This window comes from Prenolepis imparis, unplaced genomic scaffold, assembly GCF_030444845.1.
Source record: "Prenolepis imparis isolate NDT839.2.m4 unplaced genomic scaffold, iyPreImpa1.0 SCAF_12, whole genome shotgun sequence".
NCBI lineage: Eukaryota > Metazoa > Arthropoda > Insecta > Hymenoptera > Formicidae > Prenolepis > Prenolepis imparis.
Window position 1 is genome coordinate 8,815,486 of NW_028141170.1, and position 25,768 is coordinate 8,841,253.

At 30.1% G+C, this 25,768-nt stretch overlaps 3 protein-coding genes across 6 annotated transcripts; 2 read left to right on the forward strand and 1 right to left on the reverse strand.

The window, feature by feature from the left end:
- Nucleotides 1-220: 220 nt before the first annotated feature.
- On the forward strand, nt 221-2,185 carry LOC145944056 (torsin-like protein). Its single transcript, XM_083052060.1, has 3 exons — nt 221-861; nt 1,121-1,386; nt 1,459-2,185. The coding sequence occupies exons 1-3, from the start codon at nt 669-671 to the stop codon at nt 2,053-2,055; spliced, it is 1,056 nt and encodes a 351-aa protein (XP_082908186.1). The 5' UTR covers nt 221-668; the 3' UTR covers nt 2,056-2,185.
- Nucleotides 2,186-4,134: 1,949 nt separating this feature from the next.
- Nucleotides 4,135-10,049, reverse strand: Vav (Vav guanine nucleotide exchange factor). 3 transcript variants are annotated; one of them, XM_083052051.1, is made up of 9 exons: nt 9,890-10,049; nt 9,172-9,691; nt 9,009-9,077; nt 7,743-7,932; nt 7,023-7,385; nt 6,401-6,721; nt 5,715-6,119; nt 4,986-5,257; nt 4,135-4,634 (listed from the first exon to the last, which is right to left on the reverse strand). In XM_083052051.1, exons 2-9 carry the CDS (start codon nt 9,576-9,578, stop codon nt 4,277-4,279), a joined length of 2,385 nt encoding a protein of 794 aa, XP_082908177.1. In that variant the 5' UTR covers nt 9,579-9,691; nt 9,890-10,049; the 3' UTR covers nt 4,135-4,276. The 3 variants fall into 3 exon arrangements, with proteins under 3 accessions (XP_082908177.1, XP_082908179.1, XP_082908180.1); XM_083052053.1 differs by lacking the exon at nt 7,743-7,932 and adding an exon at nt 8,579-8,705; XM_083052054.1 differs by lacking the exon at nt 9,890-10,049 and adding an exon at nt 8,579-8,705 and having other exon boundaries at nt 9,172-9,244.
- Nucleotides 10,050-10,102: 53 nt separating this feature from the next.
- On the forward strand, nt 10,103-21,303 carry Dnaseii (deoxyribonuclease II). Of its 2 annotated transcripts, none has more exons than XM_083052059.1 (8): nt 10,103-10,242; nt 17,400-17,768; nt 18,313-18,490; nt 18,877-19,056; nt 19,490-19,811; nt 20,069-20,171; nt 20,251-20,389; nt 20,711-21,303. In XM_083052059.1, the coding sequence occupies exons 2-8, from the start codon at nt 17,671-17,673 to the stop codon at nt 20,834-20,836; spliced, it is 1,146 nt and encodes a 381-aa protein (XP_082908185.1). In that variant the 5' UTR covers nt 10,103-10,242; nt 17,400-17,670; the 3' UTR covers nt 20,837-21,303. The 2 variants fall into 2 exon arrangements, with proteins under 2 accessions (XP_082908185.1, XP_082908184.1); XM_083052058.1 differs by lacking the exon at nt 10,103-10,242 and adding an exon at nt 11,554-11,694.
- The last annotated feature ends 4,465 nt before the right edge of the window (nt 21,304-25,768 follow it).

The window sequence follows — 25,768 nt, forward strand, 5'->3', positions numbered from 1 at the left end:
CTATTGCCTGTTGCCTGGCATTGTGCGAGGGGCTTAAGATACTCTAGGCCTTAGGCCGGTATTCATAGTCCGTTCTTATATTTAAGATCGTCTTAAGACCTCGTTTAACCAATCAAATTCTCGCATAGCATCTCTTGATTGGTTGAACGAGATCTTAAGACGATCTTAAATATAAGAACGGATTATGAATACCGGCCTTAGAGAGAGAAAAGTAGATGCAAGTCAGATGGACGAAATGAAAAAAATGAGTTACACAATTCGTAGCTAAATTATGATAAAATATGCAATTTTATATGATTTTTTAAATAAAAATTCAACTATTTTATTATTTGAAATATATATATATAACAAAAAGTCTGAAAAAGATACTAAATCGCTTTACGAAATACAATTTCCAAGTATAACCAAGTCGAACAAAACAAGTGTCAACGATTACAAACCGATCTTTGTTGAACTTTTGTCTTGAAATTTCATTTAATTCTAAATCTTGAATTACATTCCGATCTTTGTTGTGATACATACCTACTCAATTAACGATGTACTTAGTTCGAGATTATAAATCCGGAGTTAAATGTGATTAAAAATGTGATACTAGCTAACTCACAGACATGGTATGGGACGCTAACGAAGATCCATCATACAAGCGAAGAAATAGTTGATAATTAAATATGAATTTCACCGGTTTCGTGCCTTTGTTTATCCTCGCACTCGTTTCATTCGCACGAGGGGAAATTCTTACGATCGGTTTAGTAGGCTCGATCGGCTCATTATTAGGCGGCGTAAGCTATTATGGATACGAAAAGTACAAATGTATGTACATGGAATGCTGTACAGATGAATATATCCTTTCTGATTTAGACAGTAAGTACGAACTCAATGTGTAGAGTCAAGAAAATTTGTTATTACTTTTTTGTATTTATAAATATTAATATTCTAATTTATATATATATATAAATTTTGTTTTTATTACCTTTTTGATTTTTAAGACATAGCATCTTTTGAAACTCCTTGCGATTACAACTTTATATATCTCCACAATTTTTTTTCTATAGATGCAAAATTCCTGAAACAAAAAATATAATTAATAATTTAATAAATTGATAAATTATTTAATTATTAGGACTGGAATATATGTTCACTGCAAAGTTATATGGGCAACAAATTGCTCACGATACAATTATAAATGCACTGCGGGGACATTTGGAAAGTCAAAATTCACCCAAAGCACTGGTCCTAAGTTTCCATGGCACTCCAGGAACTGGCAAGAATTATGTAGCGCAAATGATTGCCAAGGCACTTTATAAGGATGGCATTCAAAGTAAATATTACCATTTTTTCAACGGGCGCAATGATTTTCCTTTGCAACGAAAAGTAGACGAATACAAGGTATACTCAAATATAATATTTATTATAATGAAGTCAAAAATAAGCTAACAAACTCTCTCTCTGTTTCTACAGGAAGATCTATACAAAATTGTTTCTAATGGTTTAAAACAATGTGAGAGATCGTTATTCGTCTTTGATGAAGTAGACAAAATGCCTGAAGATCTACTGAATGTACTGGTTCCTTTTCTCGACTACAACGTCTATCACAAATCTTCCAAGTACAGCGAGTCTGTATATCAGAATAAGGCTATTTTTATATTCCTTTCGAATACTGGCAGTGCTCAAATAGTGCAGCATCTCACGGGTCTGTGGGAAAAGGGTAAGAAACGGGAGGATACTCGGTTGCAGGACTTTGAGAGATTGATATCCGATGGCGCGTTCAGTGAAAAAGGCGGTTTCCATCATAGTGACACTATACAGACCAGTGTGATCGATCACTATGTGCCTTTCCTGCCTCTAGAAGAGGTGCACGTTAGAAAATGTCTGGTGAAGGCTTTCTCCGAGCGAGGTGTCGCACCAAAAGATGAAATGATAGAAGAGGCACTGTCACACTTGACTTTCGGTCCCGAACCGTATAATCTATACTCTATGGCCGGTTGTAAAAGAATAGAGCAAAAAGTTGCTTCTATTGTTTATCGTAAACAATCAGAATTTAAAATGAATGATTAAGATAACCTGAAATACTTAAAATATTAGTAATAAAAATATTAATAAAAAACCGTCGTGTAAGCATTTATATAACATCTCGATAAGATCCTTTATTGATAGAATTTCTTATTGGCACACTCAGAAAAATATATCTAACAATTAAAAAAATAGTAAAATTAATTTCTCGTACTTAAATTTATATACACATATACATATTGTATGTATATATATATATATTTATTTATTATCTATACAGAAGTTGTTCGATAATCAGTGATATAACTGCGGAAGGAGAATAACTTCAGTTTTACTGAATTAAGTTTCTATAACTAATTAATTCAGTTACTTGGGGCAACAATATGTTTTGTTGTGCAAATTGTAAACTATTAAATAAGGTTTGACGTATACTTTTCCACAGCTTTAAATTTTTAATTTACTATTTCCTGTAGACAGTTTTGATTGGCACCATAATTGAGCTTACAATAAGTTGAGATATAAGATTTTTAGGCAGTTTTCTTTTTATGAGCTATAATTTAACGTGGCACCAAGTATTTTCGAAGAAACAATTTTATCAATATTATTGAGTTGTCATTATTAAATAATCTTTAAAATATTTTGTAATATTATCCCCTTTTCAAACATATAAAATTATGAAATTTGATTAATAGTGTCAAAACTCGTCAAAAGTTATAAAGTTAAACGCAAAATGAATGGTAGCTATAATTAATACATATAAAATGAATATAATTTATAACAAATATACATCATGGATATAACGAGCTGTGATTCCATAATGAGAAATTGCTCCTTTTGTTTTCCAATTATCGAACATCTTGTATATAATTTATATATGCATTTCTTCGCAATTTAAATGTAACTAGAAATATCTCTTATTAATTGTACAGAAGATTATGGTATATGTACAGTTTGATATCTAACAATTGACTCTAAAATTTGATCATAAAGAAGAAAGTTGTCAGCAACATATAGGCCACTAAATAAACAATGTCTATAAAAAAATGGGAATTGGTAATAGACATCTTTTTATTAACAAACTTGAAGTGCAAAATTATGCAGCCAAAAAATTCTTTAATTCTTTAATATAATTTTTTTTATTCTCTTTTTAAGATTTTAAGAAAAAATGAATTCGAGATTTCTTAAAAAGGCAATTCAATTCCCATCTTTTTAGAGATATTCTGTATGTAGTATATGCATAATATATTGGATGATTGCAAAAGTTCGTGCCCGATTTGAAGTTATTACCACCATCTATGCAAATCGGGCACGAACTTTTGCAATCATCCAATATATTTTTCTAAAGGCATTTTTTCGGACAAACAACTTTAATCTTTATGGTGTGTATCGCCTCCTAGTGATAACCAGAAATGACGTGTCACAGTAAAAAATAATTGTCATCTTTATATTCTATACATGTGGCTAAGAATATTTGTCTAAGCGTAGACCTCGTAAAATCTAAGAAAACAAGTAACATCGAAATTGTGTGCGCGTGCGATGCACGAGAATTGTAAATTTATTTAGGTTTTCTCTTTTTTTTATACAATGCAAAAATGCTTCGCGATTAAACTCGTTCCTCTTATTTTTTCCTATTGAGGTATACTTTAATAGAATTACCATGATTGCACCATAAGTGATTACCACGGCGTATCGCGTTTATTGACCATTTAGAAATTAATGCATATTAATTGCATTAGATCATTGCGTATAAAGTATCGGTTTTATATTAATTTTTTCACAGAGCTGTGAAAAAAACAAGCTATATGCAATGGATAAAATTTTCGATTACTTCTCAGAATAAGAAACTATCTGCATTTCATGCAGAATTATAAATAATTTTTTTATGAATAGTAAAATTCAAAAACATTAAAATCTCAATTTTATCCCCCACATATTAATCTTTTCATATGATATTTATTCTTCTAAAATATTGTCATATTAAAAAAAAGACTATAAGTTTTATAAAACTAAAAAAAGTTTAAGATTTAGATAAAAACGAGCAAGAGGTCAAAAATAAAAAAAAAGTAGCAAAGTCATACTAACGAAGATATAAATCAGCATGATACGAAATATTTCAATCATTTTGATCATAACTCTAATTCAAATATAAAAATTATAGATTATTTAAACACAATATATAAAAATCAATTATCAAAAAACATCTTAAAATACAATTTTTTTAAATTCCATATATGCAATGATCTAAAATAATTTGACTTTAATAGTTCTACTCTTCTTCCACGTACTCTTTTGGAAAGAATCCTACTTGATCGCCTATTTTACCCTTCCACCATCCTTTGGCATCGCCCTCCTTGCTCAGGACCACGACGCGGCAACCGCGTCGCAGGCTCAATTGGTTACGTTCGCAGCCGCGAAAGTCAAACAGTGCTTTAGCTAGGACTCGACGGTACGGCCATAACAAACGCTGGTCTAGTTTTTCAAAGTTTTCCGATAACGACGCCCGTTCGTAATACTCGACCAACTCGACGACGCTTTTGAAAAATCGGGACTCACTGAGATAATATAAATCTGCACCGTCCACATCACGTTTGAACACTCGAATATGTTTTACCGCTCCTTCCGCTCTAAAATTAGATTAGATTAAAGTATGCCACAATGAAAAAAAAGAAATAAAAAGAAAAACTGAATTTTATGGAGGGCAAGATATATAATTGTATTTAATATAATATATAATATATGTAATATTTAATAATTTGATCAAAATTCTTTTTAAAAATTTAATGAAAAGATGGAATATATAATGTGTATGTGATTCAACTATTTTTCTTTAATTAGATATAATAATGAAACAAAAGTTAAAAAAGCTCTGGTATTTTTCTTGAAGAATAAATTGTCTCGAAAAAATAAAATAATAAAATAAATTTTCTCGAAAAATAAATTTCTTGAAAAATATTGTGCTATACATTTGAACTTACTTGATACTGAGCGCGTAATTGGTTTCATACTTGAGACGCGGCTGTCCGGCTGGACGGACGCGCAACATGTACGTGCCGTCTTCGCGGGATTCCAACTTATTGGACGCTGCATCTCTACCCATCTCTCCAACGAACCACAGCTTCACGGCGAGCGCGCGTTCACAGGGTAGCGGTGGAGGCGGCGTCAGCAGCGGTGCCGTAGGCACACAGCGACCCGAGTGCGCGATGCATTGCTTGTGCACGGCTAGGCGACATATCTCGCACTTGTAACCCTGTATAATACATTAAGTGTGCGACGTGTTTCTTTTTTTATTAATTCGAAAGAATATTGTTTTTGACAGTTTTATCTCGAGATTTCTTAACGCTCGCTCAAAGAGGATTCGAGAATTAGAGTTGGATATATTTACAAGAAATACTAATTGTAGTCATTAATGCACTTTTTTGCGTTTCTTATTTACTATATAGTTTCAAATCTAGTTTTATATTTCATTTAAATCTTGAACTTTAAAAAATATGTACAAAATTACATTTTTTCAATTCTGAAGAAAATTAGATAATCTTATTTAAATTCTTGATCGATTTCTATTAATTTTATTTTCCGAGATTCGCAATTCATCTTTTCTACGCTTTTGTGAATCAGCGTGAACTTTCGTCATATGCTTAAATTGTCAATTTTACAAGTGATTAATGGCGCGTAAGCAAACGGTGTTTCGCTAATTAGTTATTTACCTGGAATATGCGGCCCTTGAGAAACTTCCCGCATCGTTGACAGCTCCTAGGAGCATCGAATGTCGTCACCTTGAACTTGTGATTGGTATTGCGACAGGCCGCGGGATTGACATTGTCCATCGCGTCTTGCAGCGCCTTTATCCACATCTGTTTCTGCTCCTCCGTTCTTGCGTATAATGTGTATGCCGTGCTTCCCTGCTTATGTACAAGTATCCACTGATAGGACCAACGCGAATCTCTGCCCAAGGTTTTCCGTCCTATAGGATCCTCCAATCTATAATCGTCTAATCGTAGAGTTTCCCGATAACAATACTGGTCTCCTCTGCCCGCTTTGCAAATCAACACTACTTGCTCGAACACAAACGCGTAACGAGCCTTTATCCGGTGATCGTTGTGAGCCTTCACCTGTAGAAGAATTAAATTAGCAACTAGAAATAGTATCGAGTCTATTTTCTTCCGTTAGAATTAGTATAATTGTAACTTTCTTCAAATGAATCTCTTTAAATGAATCTTCTTGAATTATATAATTGTAATTTTCTTTAAAAAATGTAACTATTTAATTTACATCTTTTAAAATAAATTAAAATATATATATATATATAATTTTAAATTCAAGCAGCGATTAAAACTTTTATGCACTGATTCTAAATATGTTTCTTTTAGTGTGAAAAAAATATTGAGCAAACCTTTAGCTCGCCGTCACGAAGTAATCGGCCGAAATCCTTCAACTGCGCGTCTTCTGGTACATCCCAATCGATTATCGACGCTTGAATATCCCTAATGATATCCAGGGTGTCAGAATCGCGTTTCACTTCGTTTATATACTGAGCGACGTCGACCATTACTTCCCTCGCCTTTGTTAGGGCACGGCAATCTTCAACCCATTCACGCGGGGTTTCTTCTACTAGCTTGTCCAACAGCAAGTGGTACTTGAGCACCCTCTGCATCGGCACAGATAGTATATCGCGCAGCTTGAATTTACCGTTATTAGCTTCTTGCTGACACCTCTGTAATAAATGTCAATGTTAAAATAACTCGCAACATATACATATATATCACTCCTACATTAATTACTAATTTTATATTAGGATAGCAATCTATTGTATTTAAAGATTTTATCTTTTGGATTATATATTTTCAAATATTAGATAAGTTTCTTTATATAAATAGTGATTTTTCTTTTGCAAAAGACTTTTAAAAATACTTTTGTAAAATATAAAATTTAATTATAAACTTAATAATAAATTTTCAGTCTCCTCTTGCTCTCGTTCTCTTTCACGATTCCATGAGTTGCACTGCAAAACTTACGATGACTTCTTGATTGATGACTTCGTTACGCGCGCACATTTCCTGCAGAGTACTTTGCGCGAGGGTAAGATTTGCGCAGTAGTCGCCGTAAATAAGGAATTTCTCCCGCCAGTCCAGAAAAACTTGGGCAAGCGCGGTGCCATTTCGGGCCTTACGCAACTGACTGTGGAAGCCCACGTGGATCTCTGCGAGTTCCTTGATGCCGAAGAAGATGCGCGTAGAGTCCTCGGGCCGAAGTATCGATGATAGCGGCCGCGCAAAATGCCTGAGTAAACTACTGAGGACATCCGTGTAATTTCGCTCGGTCTCTACAAGCTCCTGGATCACATAATCTCTTTTCTCTCCTCCGGAAATGGCACCACCCTATTATATCAAGATTATTTCGATAAAGAAGATCGATTTTTGCGAAAACTACAGCTTAAGTTGTGTGAAGTGTAAAGCATAGCGCATGATAATAAAATTAATCGTACATAAATATGCGCGAACAATAAACAGAGATTTCACTAGTCTTCTCTTTATCTTTAACGATAAGATTAACATTTAATACATTCATGCATTTTTTCTATGTTTTAATACAAAATTTTCTTTCGCTAATTGTTTTTTCTTCAAATTTTTCGAATAATTGCTGAAGAAAATTGAAGTTCAAGAATACCTTGTGTCCCACAATTAAAATATGAAAATTTAATAAGTAAATAAGAATAACGGCAAGAAAATGATGACCTGAGCAACGGACGGAGGAGGTGGTAAATGCAGACTACAAAGATCCTGGTAGATTTCCTCGCTTTGCGCGTGACTGCAAAAAGCTCCGTATCCGTCTTCCTCGCCGACTGGGTCTTCGTTATCTCCTCCGCCGCCCGTTTCGTCACCCTCCCGTCTTCTAAACCTTCTTCGGCGACCCTCATCCTCGCGGCTTTAGCATAAAAACAAAAAGACGCGGCCATGCACTAAACATGCATACAGAAGGTGCTAAGTTCCCGGGGGAAATCAAATTATAAGTAGCACAATTATATAAAATCTGTTCTTGATGATAAGATGTCAACTGCAATTAATATGTATACTGTTGTGTCAATTTCAGCATAAAAAATGAAACAATGCCATCATTGTATCTCTCGTGTTGTATGCAGTATATATATATACACATCATTTTTACTAATATTTACATATATTTTTTATAATAGTTCAAATTTTTTACATTTCATAAAGTGAAATAAAGTATCTCATATAGAAATATATGTATGTAAGAAAAATAAAAAAAAAAAAAAAACTTATTGCTTACTATATAACTGCGATGAGTTGAAATTTTAATATCATAAAAACATTAGAAATTAGAAATAACACTAAAATATAATTTACACTAAAATAAAATTAAAACTGAGATAAATTTTAATCATAACATATAATATTTCTTTTATGTATGTTTCAATCCTTAGATAATTTATTCTTTATAGATTAAAATGTACACACCTGCATTTACAAAAGAATTTGATGCAACGATACAATGATGATATTTTTTGCAAAATGTTTTTAAAATTGCAAAGCTGTGAAACAACGTGTACCTTCTCCGTAGAAGGCCAATCGCGCTGAGAATTGCTCGAGAAGCAGAGCAATTCCTGATAAACCTGACACTCATCTACGTCCACAGCCTTAGTTTTTATGGTAAACGCCACTAATCCGGGCATGGCGCTAAATCAATTAATAAGAATTACTAGAAAGTTCTATTATCTTCATTCTATTATCCTTTTTAACACTATATATAAAGTAATTGTTTCTTTAACTTTTTATATATAAATCGTTATTTAAAAATAAATGTGTTTGTGAATTATATTTCATAAAAAAAATAGAAGTCCCTTTAAAAAAAAAAAGAATAAATCTTGATTTCTAAAATCAATACGTAATGCTCTTTGAAGTTTATTATTCATCGATAAATTGTGTGTACTTATGTAAGTTACTAAAACATTAATATTTTAATAATATGAAGACTCTTACCCTACGCCAGCACTTTGTAAGTCCTTATAAATGTCTTCTTGCGATCTTCCATGACCAACAGAAAATCCACTGTAATAAGATTTATTTTCATTTATTTCATAATTAGTAATGAGAATTATCTTCTCCGCATGATAAAATATGCAGAAAACAATAAGTTACTTACAGTATACCCTTTCGCCTGAATCGTGGACAGTTAGATAAGGCGGAAAGCGTACAGAGGACGCGATGGAAATTAGATAGATCGAACAGCATAGACGGCTCGAAGAGTTCCGAGTCGATGAGACCGAAGACGCTCGAGCATGCTGATAGGAACACTTTTATGTTACGCAAACACAGGAACTGTGCCATCTGCGGCTTCTGATTCACGTCCTTCATGTCTATACAGCCCGAATCCACAATGTTCAGTAAATTGCAAAGTAAGACACCATCTCGCAACGTGTAGGCCAAGTCAAATGCCGTCGCCTGTGGCCAGTTGGCTTTGTGATCCGCTCGTAATGCGCCACATCTCGTCAACCAGCTGGCGCATTCGCGCCAACCCTTGCCGGCATCTGCACCTTCTGTCCTGTTCATCTTCTTTTGCTTCTTCTTTCGTTCAATAATTAGACCGTAGAAGACTCTTGTTCATTTTACAGATACTTTGTGCATTATGTATGAGCTTTCCAAGATATACATCGTACTGCTACCTATAAAATTATATCATATATATTAAAGATAAATAAATATTATAAATATTGTAATAGAAAGATATGCGAGTGTAAAAATCTCATTTAACACTTATTATATCAGAAAGAATTAAAAATTGATATAAAAATATTAAATTCATATACTATTGTGAAAGTTATCATGAAATATATTAATGTACATAGTAATATAATACGAACCAATATTAAGAAAACCTGGGTCAGTTACAAGTTGCATTCGGTATCAGACGCCAGAGCAAGAGTGTCTTCTTGTGAAATCGCTGCACGACTTAAGACCCGCGAGAGATTAAATCGTGCGCGCGATTCTTATCAGCCGCTGCGAGATTCGATTGACCGATAATTCGAGCGTCTCTCGGTCCATTGAAGAACCGTGTCGGGACATCTCGCTCCTGGGGCTGGTTATCAAAGCGACGACGTGCAGCGATATACAGCAGCAGCAGCGTGATCTGTCACAGAGGCACTCGTGGATTCGCTCCGTCGAGACGATGCCATCGTTACATCACTCGTTACATCTCCTCGCTCGCGAGACGGAGGTAAGATCACCACATACAGGTTGTACATACAAGAGAGAGCGTCTGCGAAGAATACAAAGAGAGAGAGGAAGAGACGGGACACACAGAGCTTTATGCGGAACGCGGAGAGTTACTCGGTGCATCCGTAGCTTGGCTCGCTTATCCTCGTCGTGATATTTTCATGACGTTCGTACCAGGTTCTTGCGATCGACCATATCACCGCCATACCATCGCACGAACCGATGATATGTTTTCTCCCATCCAGAAGTATGCTGAATATTCCCCAGGACCGGACGCAGACGCTCGGGCACCCAGGTATACAGGATGTCGAAATGGAACGTCGAGGCGATGAATAAATTACACGAGTAAATATACAGGAAAATCTGTAAAAAAAGGAAAATAATATAAATGTTTATTTTATATTTTTTTTATTAATTTAATGATTTTAAGAATTTTTATTACCTTATATATTTGTCGCAATTTTAATTCTCTCAATGTTTATTTTATATTATTCGTTTAAAATGTATAAAATTGTTGAGAGATATCGTAAACGTGCACAATTCTTTTGTATAATATATTCCTGAACTGAACACATGTTTCACCTTCCTGCTACCTGGTCCTGGGACTCGATTCTTGAATTCATTCGCAAGAGAAACGTATGCGCAAATTCGGCTCTTACAGAAAAGTTGCAAGTTGATTGGCTAAGGTCGTTTGACAAGTCGCAGTGCAATCGATCTCTCGAATTTCTCGATTCGATTTTAGTTTCCCGCTCACGTTCAAAACAGTGAATTGCGTCCATTTATCCTTTTTACCTATTAAAATTATTTTCATATAATAATTAGTGAAAGAAAAAGAATGCAGGTCGAAAAAAAAAAGAAATAAACATGATAAATATGACATTTGTCTCTTAATAAATAAATTAAAATATTAATAAAAATTATAATAAAGAACTTTGAATAGGCTAATCTACATAAATATAGATGCAAATATAAAATTGAAAAACACATGCGCAATATATTTAACAATGAAAATAGGTAATTTTATTGACCATATATTTCCTTTCTTTCATTTCTTCAAAATCCATTAATTTTTTTTTAAAGAATTTTTTAAAGATTTATTTTTTTTTAAGAATAATCAATATAAACGCATATTATTTTCAGTAATTATATAAATATAGATATTCCAAAATTATTTTTCTACAACTGCATTATGCTCATTTGTTTTATTGCCTCACGATAAATACAGATCTTACGCGCTGTGATATATAATATGCATCCGACTGCATCATATATGCGCGTGTAAAAATTCGTGACGTCATCAGTGATCTCTATGGTGAACCAGTCCTTTCTGGTGTCTTTGTCCCGGATACTTGTGACCTCGTAGTACTCACATCATCAGGAAATGTGCGTGACCTGCAATAATGTTGATATTATTAGTCGAAGAGGGAGATTACAGAAAAGGTTATGCTAGCAGGTAAATTGTGCGTCTTCTTTGATACGCATTGCATCTTTCTATTGTAATAAACTTCCAATTTACGACGCTACTGCACTCTCAAAGACAAGCTACATATGTGAATTTACATAGGCGTAGGACGCATGCAAAAGCGATATACGCATCATCGCTCATCTGTTCGTTATCTGCGCGAGCGGAAACGACGCTATCACTTCTTCCTCGTTAAATTATACGCGCTTTATGATATACTAGAACAACATAAGCGCGCGCGCCATTCTTCGATTTTATATAAAAAGAATGATATTTTTATATAAAGTTTGTTTAAACTTGATTAATATTTTTTGACAGAAATCAGCTGACTAAAGCGTTAATTTGTTAATTAAATTTTAAAATAATAGTATGTAATAAAAATTATAAAGTAATAATATGTTTTAAATAAAATGTTATAGTACTTTAAACTCGATTAATATTTTTTCACAGAAATCAGTTAATAACTGTCAAAAGATATTAATCGAGTTTAAACATACTATAACATTTTATTTAAAACATTATTTTATAATTTTTATTACTAATTATTCTTTTAAAATTTAATTAACAAATTAACATTTTAATCAGCTAATTTCTATCAAAAAATACTAATAAATCGTTAATTTGCTAATAAAATTTTAAAATAATAGGTTATAAAAATTTAAATGGAAATATGTTGTAAATAATATGTTATAATGCCTTATCTGCGATTAATATTTTTTGATAGAAAGCACCTGATAACTGTCAAAAATATTAATCGAGTTTAAGGAAAATTATAACATATTATTTAAAACATATTATTTTAATTTTTATAACACATTCTTATTTTAAAATTTAATTAGCAAATAAATTAACGCTTTAATCAGCTGATTTCTGTCAAAAAATACTAATAAAGCGTTAATTAAATTTTAAAATAATATTATGACATAAAAAGTAAAATAATGATATGTTATAAATAAAATGTTATAGTACTTTTTAAACTCGATTAATATTTTTTGACAGTTATATCAGCTGATTTCTGTATCATTCTTTTTAACATAAAATTGAAGAATAACGCGCGCTTGTGTTGATCTAGTCCTTTCCTTTTCTAAAAAAAACATGTTAAATCGATTCCCGCAATTATTGTTGACAATCATCGCGAGGATCAGCAGTTTGACAGTTTATCCAAAATTAAATTAAATTAAATAATAATATATGTTTTAATATTTTAAATTGGATTAATATTTTTGACAGTTATGAGCTGCTTTTTTAAAAAAATATTAATCGCGGACAAATAAGTTTATATTAAAAGAATATATTATAACATACTCGTATAATATTATTTACATATCTACAACATATTATTATAATTAAAATTATAATATTTTGTAAGTAATAAACACAGAGGATTTTATCTTAAAATTTACCCTGAAAATCATGGTAATCGTGGGACAATATGATATGGAAAGAATTTTATGAGAATTTCTTTGATTAATATTTATCACAATAATAATATCTATTACAATAAAATATTAAATATGTTTGATTAATTTTACTATGCAGTTTAGTAAGAAATAATCCCAGCTCATTTGCTTTAATAATATAATTTTTTAAATATGACACATATAGGTAATATGAGATATTTAAATAATCGAGCTGGAGTTAATTTTTTAATCCAAATACATATATTCTTGCCCAAATAAGTTGTTAAAACTATGTTTATGCATATATATGAATATGTATGTACATTTATGTTTATGCGTATATATGAATATGTATGTACATTTATGTTTATGCATATATATGAATATGTATGTACATTTATGATTATGCGTATATATGAATATGTATGTACATTTATGATTATGCGTATATATGAATATGTATGTACATTTATGATTATGCGTATATATGAATATGTATGTACATTTATGATTATGCGTATATATGAATATGTATGTACATTTATGATTATGCGTATATATGAATATGTATGTACATTTATGATTATGCGTATATATGAATATGTATGTACATTTATGATTATGCGTATATATGAATATGTATGTACATTTATGATTATGCGTATATATGAATATGTATGTACATTTATGTTTATGCGTATATATGAATATGTATGTACATTTATGTTTATGCATATATATGAATATGTATGTACATTTATGTTTATGCATATATATGAATATGTATGTACATTTATGATTATGCATATATATGAATATGTATGTACATTTATGTTTATGCATATATATGAATATGTATGTACATTTATGTTTATGCATATATATGAATATGTATGTACATTTATGTTTATGCATATATATGAATATGTATGTACATTTATGATTATGCATATATATGAATATGTATGTACATTTATGTTTATGCATATATATGAATATGTATGTACATTTATGTTTATGCATATATATGAATATGTATGTACATTTATGTTTATGCATATATATGAATATGTATGTACATTTATGTTTATGCATATATATGAATATGTATGTACATTTATGTTTATGGATATATATGAATATGTATGTACATTTATGTTTATGGATATATATGAATATGTATGTACATTTATGTTTATGGATATATATGAATATGTATGTACATTTATGTTTATGGATATATATGAATATGTATGTACATTTATGTTTATGGATATATATGAATATGTATGTACATTTATGTTTATGGATATATATGAATATGTATGTACATTTATGTTTATGGATATATATGAATATGTATGTACATTTATGTTTATGCATATATATGAATATGTATGTACATTTATGTTTATGCATATATATGAATATGTATGTACATTTATGTTTATGCATATATATGAATATGTATGTACATTTATGATTATTGAAACTATTGGAATAATCCCAGCTCATTTGCTTTAATAATATAATTTTTTAAATATGACACATAAGTAATATGAGATATTTAAATAATCGTGCTGGAGTTAATTTTTTAATCTAAATACATATGTTCTTGCCCAAATAAAAATATGCTATAAAAATTAAAATAATAATGTTATAAATAATATGTTATAATACTTTAAACTCGAATAATATTTTTTGACAGAAATCAGCTGATAAATGTCAAAAAGTTTTAATCGAGTTTAAAGTACTATAACATTTTATTTAAAGCATATTATTTTATAAATTTTATTACATATTCTTATTTTAAAATTAATTAACAAATTAACGTTTTAATCAGCTGATTTCTGTCAAAAATATTAATTGCGGATAAAGTATTATAACATATTATATTACTTAAAATATATTATTATAATTATATGTTGTAAATAAAATCATATGTTATAATATATGTATAGTTTGTCCGCGATTAATATTTTTTGACGCAGAAATCAGCTGATAACTGTGAAAAAATATTAATCCTAGATAAAGCATTATAATTTATTATTTTCAACATATTAGTATTTTAATTATTATAATTTATTATTATTTTAAATTTTAATTAGCCAATTTACGCTTTATTAATATTTTTGACATACATCAGCTGATTAAAGCGTTAATTTGCTAAATAAATTTTAAAATAATATTATGTTATGAAAATTAAAATAATAATATGTTTTAAATAAAATGTTATAGGACTTTAAACTCGATTAATATTTTTTGACAGTTATCAGCTGATTTCTGTATAATTCTTTTTAACATAAATAAATTTGAGGAATAGTGCGCGCGTTGCGCGAGCTTGTGTTGTTCTAGGCCTTTTTTAAAAAAGGCATGTCAAGTCAATTCTCGCAAGTTTATATATATATATAATCTGTACTGTGAAATTTTAATTTTAAGCTAATGGATCGAGTGTTCCTTTTTTTTGCGAAAATTCTTCTTGTCGCTGAAAGAACGTCAACCAATTGTCAAACAATTTCCAAATTTTTTGGAAAATAGATTTTTTTTCAACTTTATTTTCATCTCTGTGCACAGTGTATTTCGAAACAATCTGTAATATATACGCGAAAAGATATAGCAGCGTTAAATTAATCATTTATGAGATATTGACACTAAATTGAGAATAAAATAGTCCATTGATTTTAAAATGGAATCGCGCATAATTCTGTATTCGCAAGCTGCCTAAAAGTTGCCTCTTTTTTGTGATGTTGATTAGCTGCCTCAATATGCATTGTAAATTATATTCATAGCATCGAGACTGTCATTGCGAGGGTTAGCAGTTTGACAGTTTGTCCAAAATAAAATAAAATAAAATAATAATATGTTTTAATATTTTAAATTCGATTTATATTTTTGACAGTTATTAGCTGATTTCTGCGTCAAAAAATATTAATCGCGGATAAAGTATACATATATTATAACTATATATTATAACATATTATTTTATTTACAATATATTATTATAATTAAAATAATAATATATTTTAAGTAATATAATATATTATAATACTTTTTATTTTATTTTATTTTGGACAAACTGTCAAACATACTGCTAACTCTCGCGATGACAGCTGCTCGATGTTATGGATATAATGCACAACGCGAATCGAGACAGCCAATTAGTATCGCAGAAAAGCGACAACAATGTCAATAACATGCCTTTTTTTAGAAAGGGATTCCTTTTTAAAACATGTTAATTGATTTTAACAGTTTAGTTGAAAAGCGGAAGAGAGATATGGCAACATGAGCATATTTGTTGAACTGAATATTAAAGAATAAATCGTACAATATTCTCTGTGTGATAAAAATTTTACTTTATAAATTATTTCATTAAAAATCTCATGAAAAAAGTATATTTAATATTAATTTTAATATTAATTCTAAGGAAACTTAGCATAATAAAAATTAAGATTCAATCATTGGAATTTTTAATGCGAAAAATTAAAACGTAGAAATTAAATAAAACAAACAAAAAATAAATATTATTTATTATAGTCAAAGTTTTTTTGCGAAATATTTACAACATAATAATATTATATATATATATATATATATATATATATATATATATAGTTTGTGAAAATATATAATATTTTATAATTAGAAATTGGAATTATTGTTCTCTATAAATTGGAAACTTATAAATAGTTCAAATGATTCAGATAAAATAATTATACTATATTTCGATATGCAAAGTATTTTATGATAAGTGTTATTTAGTAATTAATACAATTCTTTTACAATTCTCTCTCTTTCTCTTCTTAGGAATGTTCTTTTATCAAAATTTAATTGAATGCTATGCAAATTTATTATTTCGAAATTTAAACATATTAAATTATTTAAATTTTCGATAAGAAACAGTATAGCGTTTATTACTGATATATATATATATTTCTTTTTAATTGTATTGTACTTCAAGAAGGCAGTTATAATGATATTTCCGTCATTTGTGGGAGAAAAAAAAAACCGAAAATAATTTAATGGGCCGGTTATGATTCCGGTGTTATAAATTTAATAGAATTTTAATACGGTTTACGGTTTCGGTTCTACTAAAAAAATGGTTATGGAACGGTTATCGGTTTTGTCCGGTTCGATTCGGGTCCTGAGTATCATGTAAATTTTCCATGTAATGCGACGCAAATACTCTCTTTCATAGAATGATGCTAATAATGATTACAAAAGATATGTTATTTTTGCGGCAAACACATCAACGTCATCGTAATTGCAAATTTACATATAAATTCACATGTGTTTCAGAAACCATTTAGACAGAAATGTGTGTGCTTCAATGAACGGAAATTATGCAGATCGAACTGTTTATCAGCACAATTCCAGCAGCTTTATCTTATGTAATCAGCGAAAGTATAGTGGTATATAAGTACAGAGGTCTGCGTTTATTATCGTTTTTTAAATTAACGCCATTCATCATAAATGTCTATATTGATTAAACCAGTACATTAATACGGTCTGCTTACGATTTTGTTACGAATTTTTGCCGATTTTGAGCATCGATAACGCTTCGTTCAAAATGTTTTTGTTACTGTGCATAAATATTTTGTTTTATACGTGCAATGCTGTAAATATAAGCCCTTCGTGCAGGGATGAGAACAATCAGGTCGTCGATTGGTGAGTGCATTTGAAATAGTTATGTGAGATTTATATCTCTTTCACAGATTTTAATAATTTTTAAAAGATAAAAATCAATTATCGCGATATTATATTTTGCTAAAAATTATAAATTCCAAAATATTTTAAAGTTACGAATAAGCATATTTTATAATAAATAATATTAGAATTTTATACATATATAATAAATATTTAAACATATTATTAATTACTTTATTTCTCTCTCTTTTTCTTATAATAATTGAATCAAATAAATTTTTTTATATATATTTATCTTTATTTATTTGAATTTATTTAAAGATCGAGAAATAAACAATAAAATATTTTTCAGTAATAATGAAAATATGTTATTATTTTTTAATGAGTAACGAGTTTCATAATGAATTTTAAATAAAAAGTAATCATTTTAATGCTTTAATGTTGATCTTATTAATACACAGTTTTACGGTTTCTTATTTATCTTACAACTTTCATAATTATTGTTTTTTGATAATTGATAATTATTAACTGTTCATAATTCAGTGAATAATTATTGCAATTTTAGGTATGTACTTTACAAGTTACCGAAGGTGGCACAAACCAGCAATCCTATAATTAAGAGCGGATTAGGGTACATATATATGACTAATAAAACTGTTGATAAAGGGTGGCAATTATCTACGAAAAAAATTAGTGACAAGAATTCCATACCGGGAAATACGTTGGCACCTTTATACAATGATGTAAGAGAAAATCAATCAGATTATATACGTACATTTATTATATTTAACTAATTTTTTATATTCAGATTGATTTATTAAATATATTATTTGCACTATAGAATAAATTTTTTTTCATTTTTTTAAATCGTCTGTTTTGTATAAAAAGTGATAAAATTTATTTCTTTTCTATTAATTTTAATTATAAAAATATAAATTAACTATTATTTTAATTTAATAAATGTTAAATATATTTTTATCAGTTTTTATATATATTAAAGAATTTTTCCTTTCAAAAGTTATATTGCGAAATTTTTTTTAATTTTAAAAGAAAAAAGATACATTTTTAATTTACATTATTTTTTCATAGTCGGTATATAATATTTGTTTACATGATTATTAACTTTCAGTCAGAAGCTTCGAAGGCTTTTTGGTTCTTGTATAACGACGATCCGCCTAATAGAGCTAGCAATGGAAAATTTGGCCATGCGAAAGGCGCTGTAATAACGAACATGCAACAAGGTTTTTGGTTAATACATAGTGTCCCAAATTATCCACCTGTACCCAACAGCGGCAATGACACAAGACGGGTATGCAGATAATTATTTTAAATACATCAGAGTACTGATTACTTTCAATGTTCAGTATTTCTTTACGAACAATATAATCATTTTTAATAGTTTTATATTACATAGTTATTAATAGAGAAGACTGATTAATTAAATGGACCAGATAACAATTCTCTATCATATATTAATGTTATTTTTTTCAATTAATTTGTATGCGTTTAGAAAATATTAATTTGTCGCGTTTAAGGAATTTTTTAAAATCTGTAAAAATTATAATTTATTCTTCTCTATAATGATTTGTAATAACTATATTAATTTAATTTTTATTATTACGTCTTAGTTACTCGAGTAGTTATAGACTTTTTCACTTAATTCTATTCAATATATACTGTATAAACGAAACCCTGAGATATTCTTTAAATGAGAGAAACACTTTTTAAATTAAAATCCGTAGGGACGAGATGTGCAAGATCAGACTCCGGGAAATCGATCTGAGTACGATTATCCATCATCCGGGGAGCATTACGGACAAAGCTTCTTGTGTATCTCTATAGAAGGTGATCAATTCGACGTGATCGGCAAACAGTTGATGTATAATCAGATAATAGTATACAGGAGAAGCATCCCCGTCACGTTCGCCGAGACATTTCCGGTGCTCACGGATGCGGCTAACCAAAAGCGCATCAGAAAAGCACCTTTCACCAGCAAAGAGATAGTAACATCATCCGGTGACGTCAAATTTATATCATTCGCTAAAAGCGACAAGTGGCAGAAAGGTACATGTATTTGGGATTTATGTTTTAATATATACTAGTTTACTTTGATAAGTAATATTTTATTTTGAAGTGAGAAGTATCTCGACATATCTGTCAAATTTTAGAAAATTTTATCTTTAATTTCTAGCTGTCCGCTTTGATTAGCTACGATTAGCAAACTGAGCCAACATATTCTCGCGTTGTATATATAATTAATACTTTATTTTTTCACATATAATCCTCTAGATCACAATAATAATTAAAGTGCTAATTTATAGATTTATACGATGAATTTGTCGCACCAACATTGCGATCTGATTTATTTGCGGAAACATGGTTGAATGGACGAGGTAGATTACCATCGGATTGTGAGGATACAAAGTAATGTCTTTTTTCGTTTAAGAAAAATTTTAATTACATTTATATTTGATCTAATTAAATCGTTGATACTCTTTTGCAGAGTATACAATGTTATATCTATTTCTTTGGTCGCGTTTGATATCGATTTTAAGAGCAGTCACGATCACTCAAAGTGGGCGGTGGCAACTGAAGGTAAATCTAATCAAACTTGGACCTGCATCGGTGATATCAATCGAGCGGTAAGAGTGCATCTTTTATATATAAAAGCCTTATATTCAGAAATAAATTTTGCCAATTATGTCACTAAACTGTGTACATATATTAAAAATAGAATAATATTAGTAAAATTAATTTATATTAATAAGAAAAAAAGGAATCTATATTAAAATATTTTTGTTATTAGAATTAATTAATTAAATTAATAATGTTTTTTTTTTCAAGTAACAAATATTTCCACAATTTAACTTATGATTTTTTAAAATTACTTTTCTACGTACATCTTCAGAATTAATCTAATTTGCTAATAAAATATTTATTAAATTTCGTATTTTATGTTTCAGCACACTCAATATTTACGAGGCGGCGGAACTGTCTGCTTTAATCACCAGAAAATCTGGGACAATTATCGGCGTATCGTGAATGATGTGGAACCATGTCCTAAGCGCTATTCAGCAATTTCAGTTTAACGAATTTGTTTACATATAATTTTGTAAAAAAGAATAACAGTGTTGAGATATTTAATTACAGTGGTAATAATTTCATTGATGCTTATAAGTGTAATTGATGCATTGAAGAAATAATGCATGTAAAAAGAAAATTATGTAAGAAAATATGTAGTAGTACATATTGTAGATGAAGACAAAATATTTTGCCACAAAAAAAGAAAAAGAGAAAGAAAATTGACCTTATATTTTTTTGCAAAATTACGTAATATTTTATAAAAATGTATTTTGTATTATTCTTTAAAATGTATTGACAAATTTTTGATAAGATACGTTATCGACGGTATGAAAGCTGTTAATACGGAATTACTATACTATACACAAGAGGTCTCACCATGACTAAATATGGACAGAAGAATTGAATTTGACATAAAGGAAAAACAATTATAAATGTAAAAAAAATTTAATACAATAAAATAATTTGCAAATAATATTATCTGAAAAAATAGAAAATGAATATTCTTTTTATCATCAGCTTTTCGCATCATGCATATATTTTTATATATAAATATCTATTTATTATTATAAATTTAAATTAAATTAACAAGTATACGCGTGACAATTAAAAGTAATTAAAAGTAATTAAAGTTAAATTAATTTATCGTATATATGTATGTACATATATCAATATTAAAAATATATATTAATCTGTGTAACGTATATAATAATTAGCTTAATAATTAAATAATTTAAAAATTTTTAATTCAAAAATTCTTAGTTTTTGGATTCCATTAGATATTTTCTTTTACATAAAAAAAAAAAAAAAAAAAAAAAAAACTGCTCTTTGTATTCACAGCTATGTCGTATACTTTTACGTTTTTACTGTGCACTAACTACGAGCTTGTAGGAAGAAGTCCTGTCAGCTTCTCACTATGTTAAAAAAATGAAGACGAATAACGCAAGAGAATCTTGGTGGTTCTTAAATTTTATGAAAGGCGGAAATGAGAGAGTGGGAAGAGAGAGAAGCGGATGCTTCTCATTCTCATTTGTCTCTTTTTTTTCGCAGCGATGCTTATTGTCTAGTCGAGAAAATTGCAGAGTAGCTCAACGTACCGTTAATGAGGGGAAAAAAAGAGATGAGTCGCGACGGAAAGAGGAAGAGAGAGAAAGAGAGTGAAATACGAGTTGCTTTCTAATGAAAACTGTGAGAAATCGAGCGAACTTCGGCCGCCGCTATTTATCGTCTGACCACTTTGGGATTTCACTCCTGCGATCAGCAGAAATTTTTCCGTCCAAAGTTATCGTGCGGATTTGATTCCGCAGCAAGATGGATTCTTACTTGCTAGCGTTTTACGACTTCCTTCGACTTTAGTCGAAAGTCCCACTCTTTTCTTTTGATCCTTACGCGGTAAGATGATAAACCAAGTTATAAGATGTATTAGATTGGTCGAAAATTTGTCGTTTTGACAGGGCGAATTTTATCTTACATCAAGTCTTTTACTGACTTTGATATTTTCTTTAATAGTAAAAAAAATTGCAAAACTTTTTTTAATCTATCATTTCTAGATACAATCAACGTATCAAAGCTAATGTAACGATTAACTTTGATTAATAAAAAAGTTCATTCAAAAAGTATATTTATTTTTTACGACAATAATAATAAATCTTTCTAGATTACTAAAATTAAAATTTCAAAAATTATATCTCGTTTAAAGATAAAAAAATTCCATCCTCTATTCCACTACTCGAAATTATTAAAAATATAAGTAAAGAGCTAAAGTGCAGGAAAAAGAGCCTTACTCATTTGTTATTTACTATTAAAACTAATCTACTTTATTAATTGGACGCAGTTAGGCAATATGGGGAACCAACCATCAATTTTATTATTTCGAGATTTTTATTACAAATTGTACTTGATACATTCAGGCACAATTTGCAATAAAATCTCGAAATAAAAAAATTGTGGTTGGTTCCATATTGCATAACTGCGTCCAATTAATTATTGATTATTTTTAAGCACATTCAATTTTCGTCATGATCTTTTTTCCAATTCACATGCGCGCGCGTGATTCGCAATAAGGGTGATAAATCACGACAGTGGCGGCAGTTTTTCTTTTTCTTGGCTCGTCCAAGCTGACGTAATGCCCGAATACTGCGGCTATGAATCAACCTCGTTCCGAGAGTAATTGGTCTCGAACGTTGCGTTGCCCGCTCAGAATCTTCTTAATCCTCTTATCCTGGCGACAGCCAGCTTGTTTTTCCAACCAAGAAAGCTTCCAGATGGTCTCGTCACTTCCTTTCGGTCGCGGTTCTCCTCTTAACAATTCGTCGTTTTGCCGCTCGACTCGAGACGTTTACTCTAATTTTATGCGAAAATCAATTCGGCTAAGCATTAGAGATTGAATCCCGTTGACAGGATCATTAATTTTCTGTCCATGTAAATACATCATCCAGAGTATATGTATCGTTATATAACAAGATACCATAATATAAATCACTTAATAATAATAATAATTTTGCATGAAATAAATATATAATCGCGTTGAACATTTTAATTCCTAAAAAACACCTTTTCACTATAGCTGTTTAATAACTATGACGTGTTATAACAAAAGCAGTCGAGAGGGCAGATCTGAGTGTACGGTTAATAGGGTTTTGCGCTCTCGGCGAAAGGACCCCGAAATTTCGTGCGGCAAAACGACGACGATGGGACGAAACTGCGACGTTCCAACGATATTTCAGCATTAAAGGCCGGCCTGGTTCGCGTGCTAAAATCCCTGGCTGTGCAATGGCCAAATATACGCGCCGACATTATATGCATGGACCCATCGTTTCACGCGGATGTGTGCTCAAGTATTTGTATAATGCCACGTATGCACGTCGCAGTCGCGTACATGTGTGTTTTGCTATTAATTCACGTTATTTTCTGATTAGAACTCTTTCAGTTTAGAAGCTTAGATTTTTTCTACGAATAGAAATATCGAAAAATCTGTAATTATTTTTCAAAATTATATTTTAATTGAAAATAAAGAGATAGATAAACTAAGCTTCAAGTGAGAAAATTATATAGATATCAATAATATTCTTGGGTTAATTTTAACTTAACTTTAACAGTATTTTAATTAAAGAATTTAGAGAGTATATAAGAGTATATAATGTGCAAATTGTGGAAAATTACAATGAATAATTTAATGCAAAGAAATAACTTCGATTCCAAGTTAATCGAAGAAGTAATAAAATGAATGGATGCTATATATTGAATTTCATATCAATTCCTCTTGTAAATGCGGAAAACAATGATAAAAGTACGATGATAAGAATATCAAAATTTCTAATTAACAACAGTAAATATCAGAAACAAGATCCGATGATAAATTGAGCACGTAAGATATCTAATTAATTAGTATATTTATACATTTCTGACAAACATATTTGTTTATTAAAAACTAGATTTAAAAAACATTTTTTTTTATTTTAAAAACTTTAGAGAGAGAGAAAGTTAAAAATTAGAAAACTAGAGAAAGTTAAAAAAAGTAGTTTTAATCTTTAAAAAATTTTTAATTTTCTGAAATAAATATGTTTTATTTTCTGCTTTTAGTTTCTAAAAATGTAATTTAGATGACTAGAAAAGGAGAGACACGCTGAACGTCTTTAATCTAAAGATAAAACGCTAAAGGAAAGGAGATAAATATAGCAAGGGGAAAAGAACTTGTAGGGTCAGCCCTGTGTCTGTACGGAATATATATACATGTATCTTATAACAACTCGTACATTTCGTCTAGATAGAAGAGGATATGTATCCGCGGTGGATAGTCCTGTGCGAAGTTTAATATTGCCTTATGCGTATTCATATCATGTGCGGGATGGTCCTTTTAGGTGGAAATGAGCTTATATCGTGGATGTAAACAGGATATAGGAACTTCGATGGAAAATTGCGAGCAACTCGACAGATTGGAAAGCAGTGTAAACGAAGATACACGCTCTCGTCGTGACTCAGATTTATTTACTTGTCGATCGTTAAAGTGCTTTAATTAAAGTGCGATACGACGACTGATTAATTCTCTATATACTCTATGTAATTTAGAAACATAAAATATATCATAAGCACGCGCATAATGTGCATTAAATCACGAAAACATGTGTAAATAATTTTGCATTTTTTTATTTTCTATCAAACGCTTCGTGTAAAATTTTAATAATATTCAAGTTAAATTTCCGTAAAATATGCGATGATAAAATCACTAAAGTGATTGAAGTCTAGTAATTAAATAATAATTAATAATATTAAATAATGTTTCAATTTTCCTGAAATTACGGTATAATTTTTAATTTAGATTTAAAAGCAAAAGAAAGAGTTTTATACGTTTGAGAGTCAGCATCACAGTTAAATTTTTGCTAAACGATATCACACGAGATCAGGTATGCGCAAACGGAACAGATCGAGCGAGAAATTCAAACGTTGGACGAAGACACAGGCGCGTTTAACTTTCATCCGATCCCTTTCAAGCGAACGTTTCTAGGCAGATGGATACTCATTATGCAAATTGTATGCAACACGAATGTATGGGTGACGTGGCGACGCCGCTACATTTCCCCGTGTCTGAGATGGACAAGTACGTTTGTGTGCGGCTCGTATTATAACGTATTATGTGTGGCACCTCGGCACCAACTTTAATACAGCCTTCATACGTATTCATACCACACCGTGCACGCGTCCGGGGGAAACATCTCTCTTCATCCGGGTTATATTCGTGGATGGGAAAATGAGCTGCCAAACTCTTACCCGCGTCCATTTTCGCGCGCAAACCTAATTTTACCGATATACTTCATACGAGTAAATGAGCGAGTGAGAATTTCTACAGGACAAGCCCTTCTCTGAGACAGACAAAGGATAATGCGTTGAGAGATGCGACGAGCGTAATAATATAAAGCATCCTTCTATGAGAGTTACATATA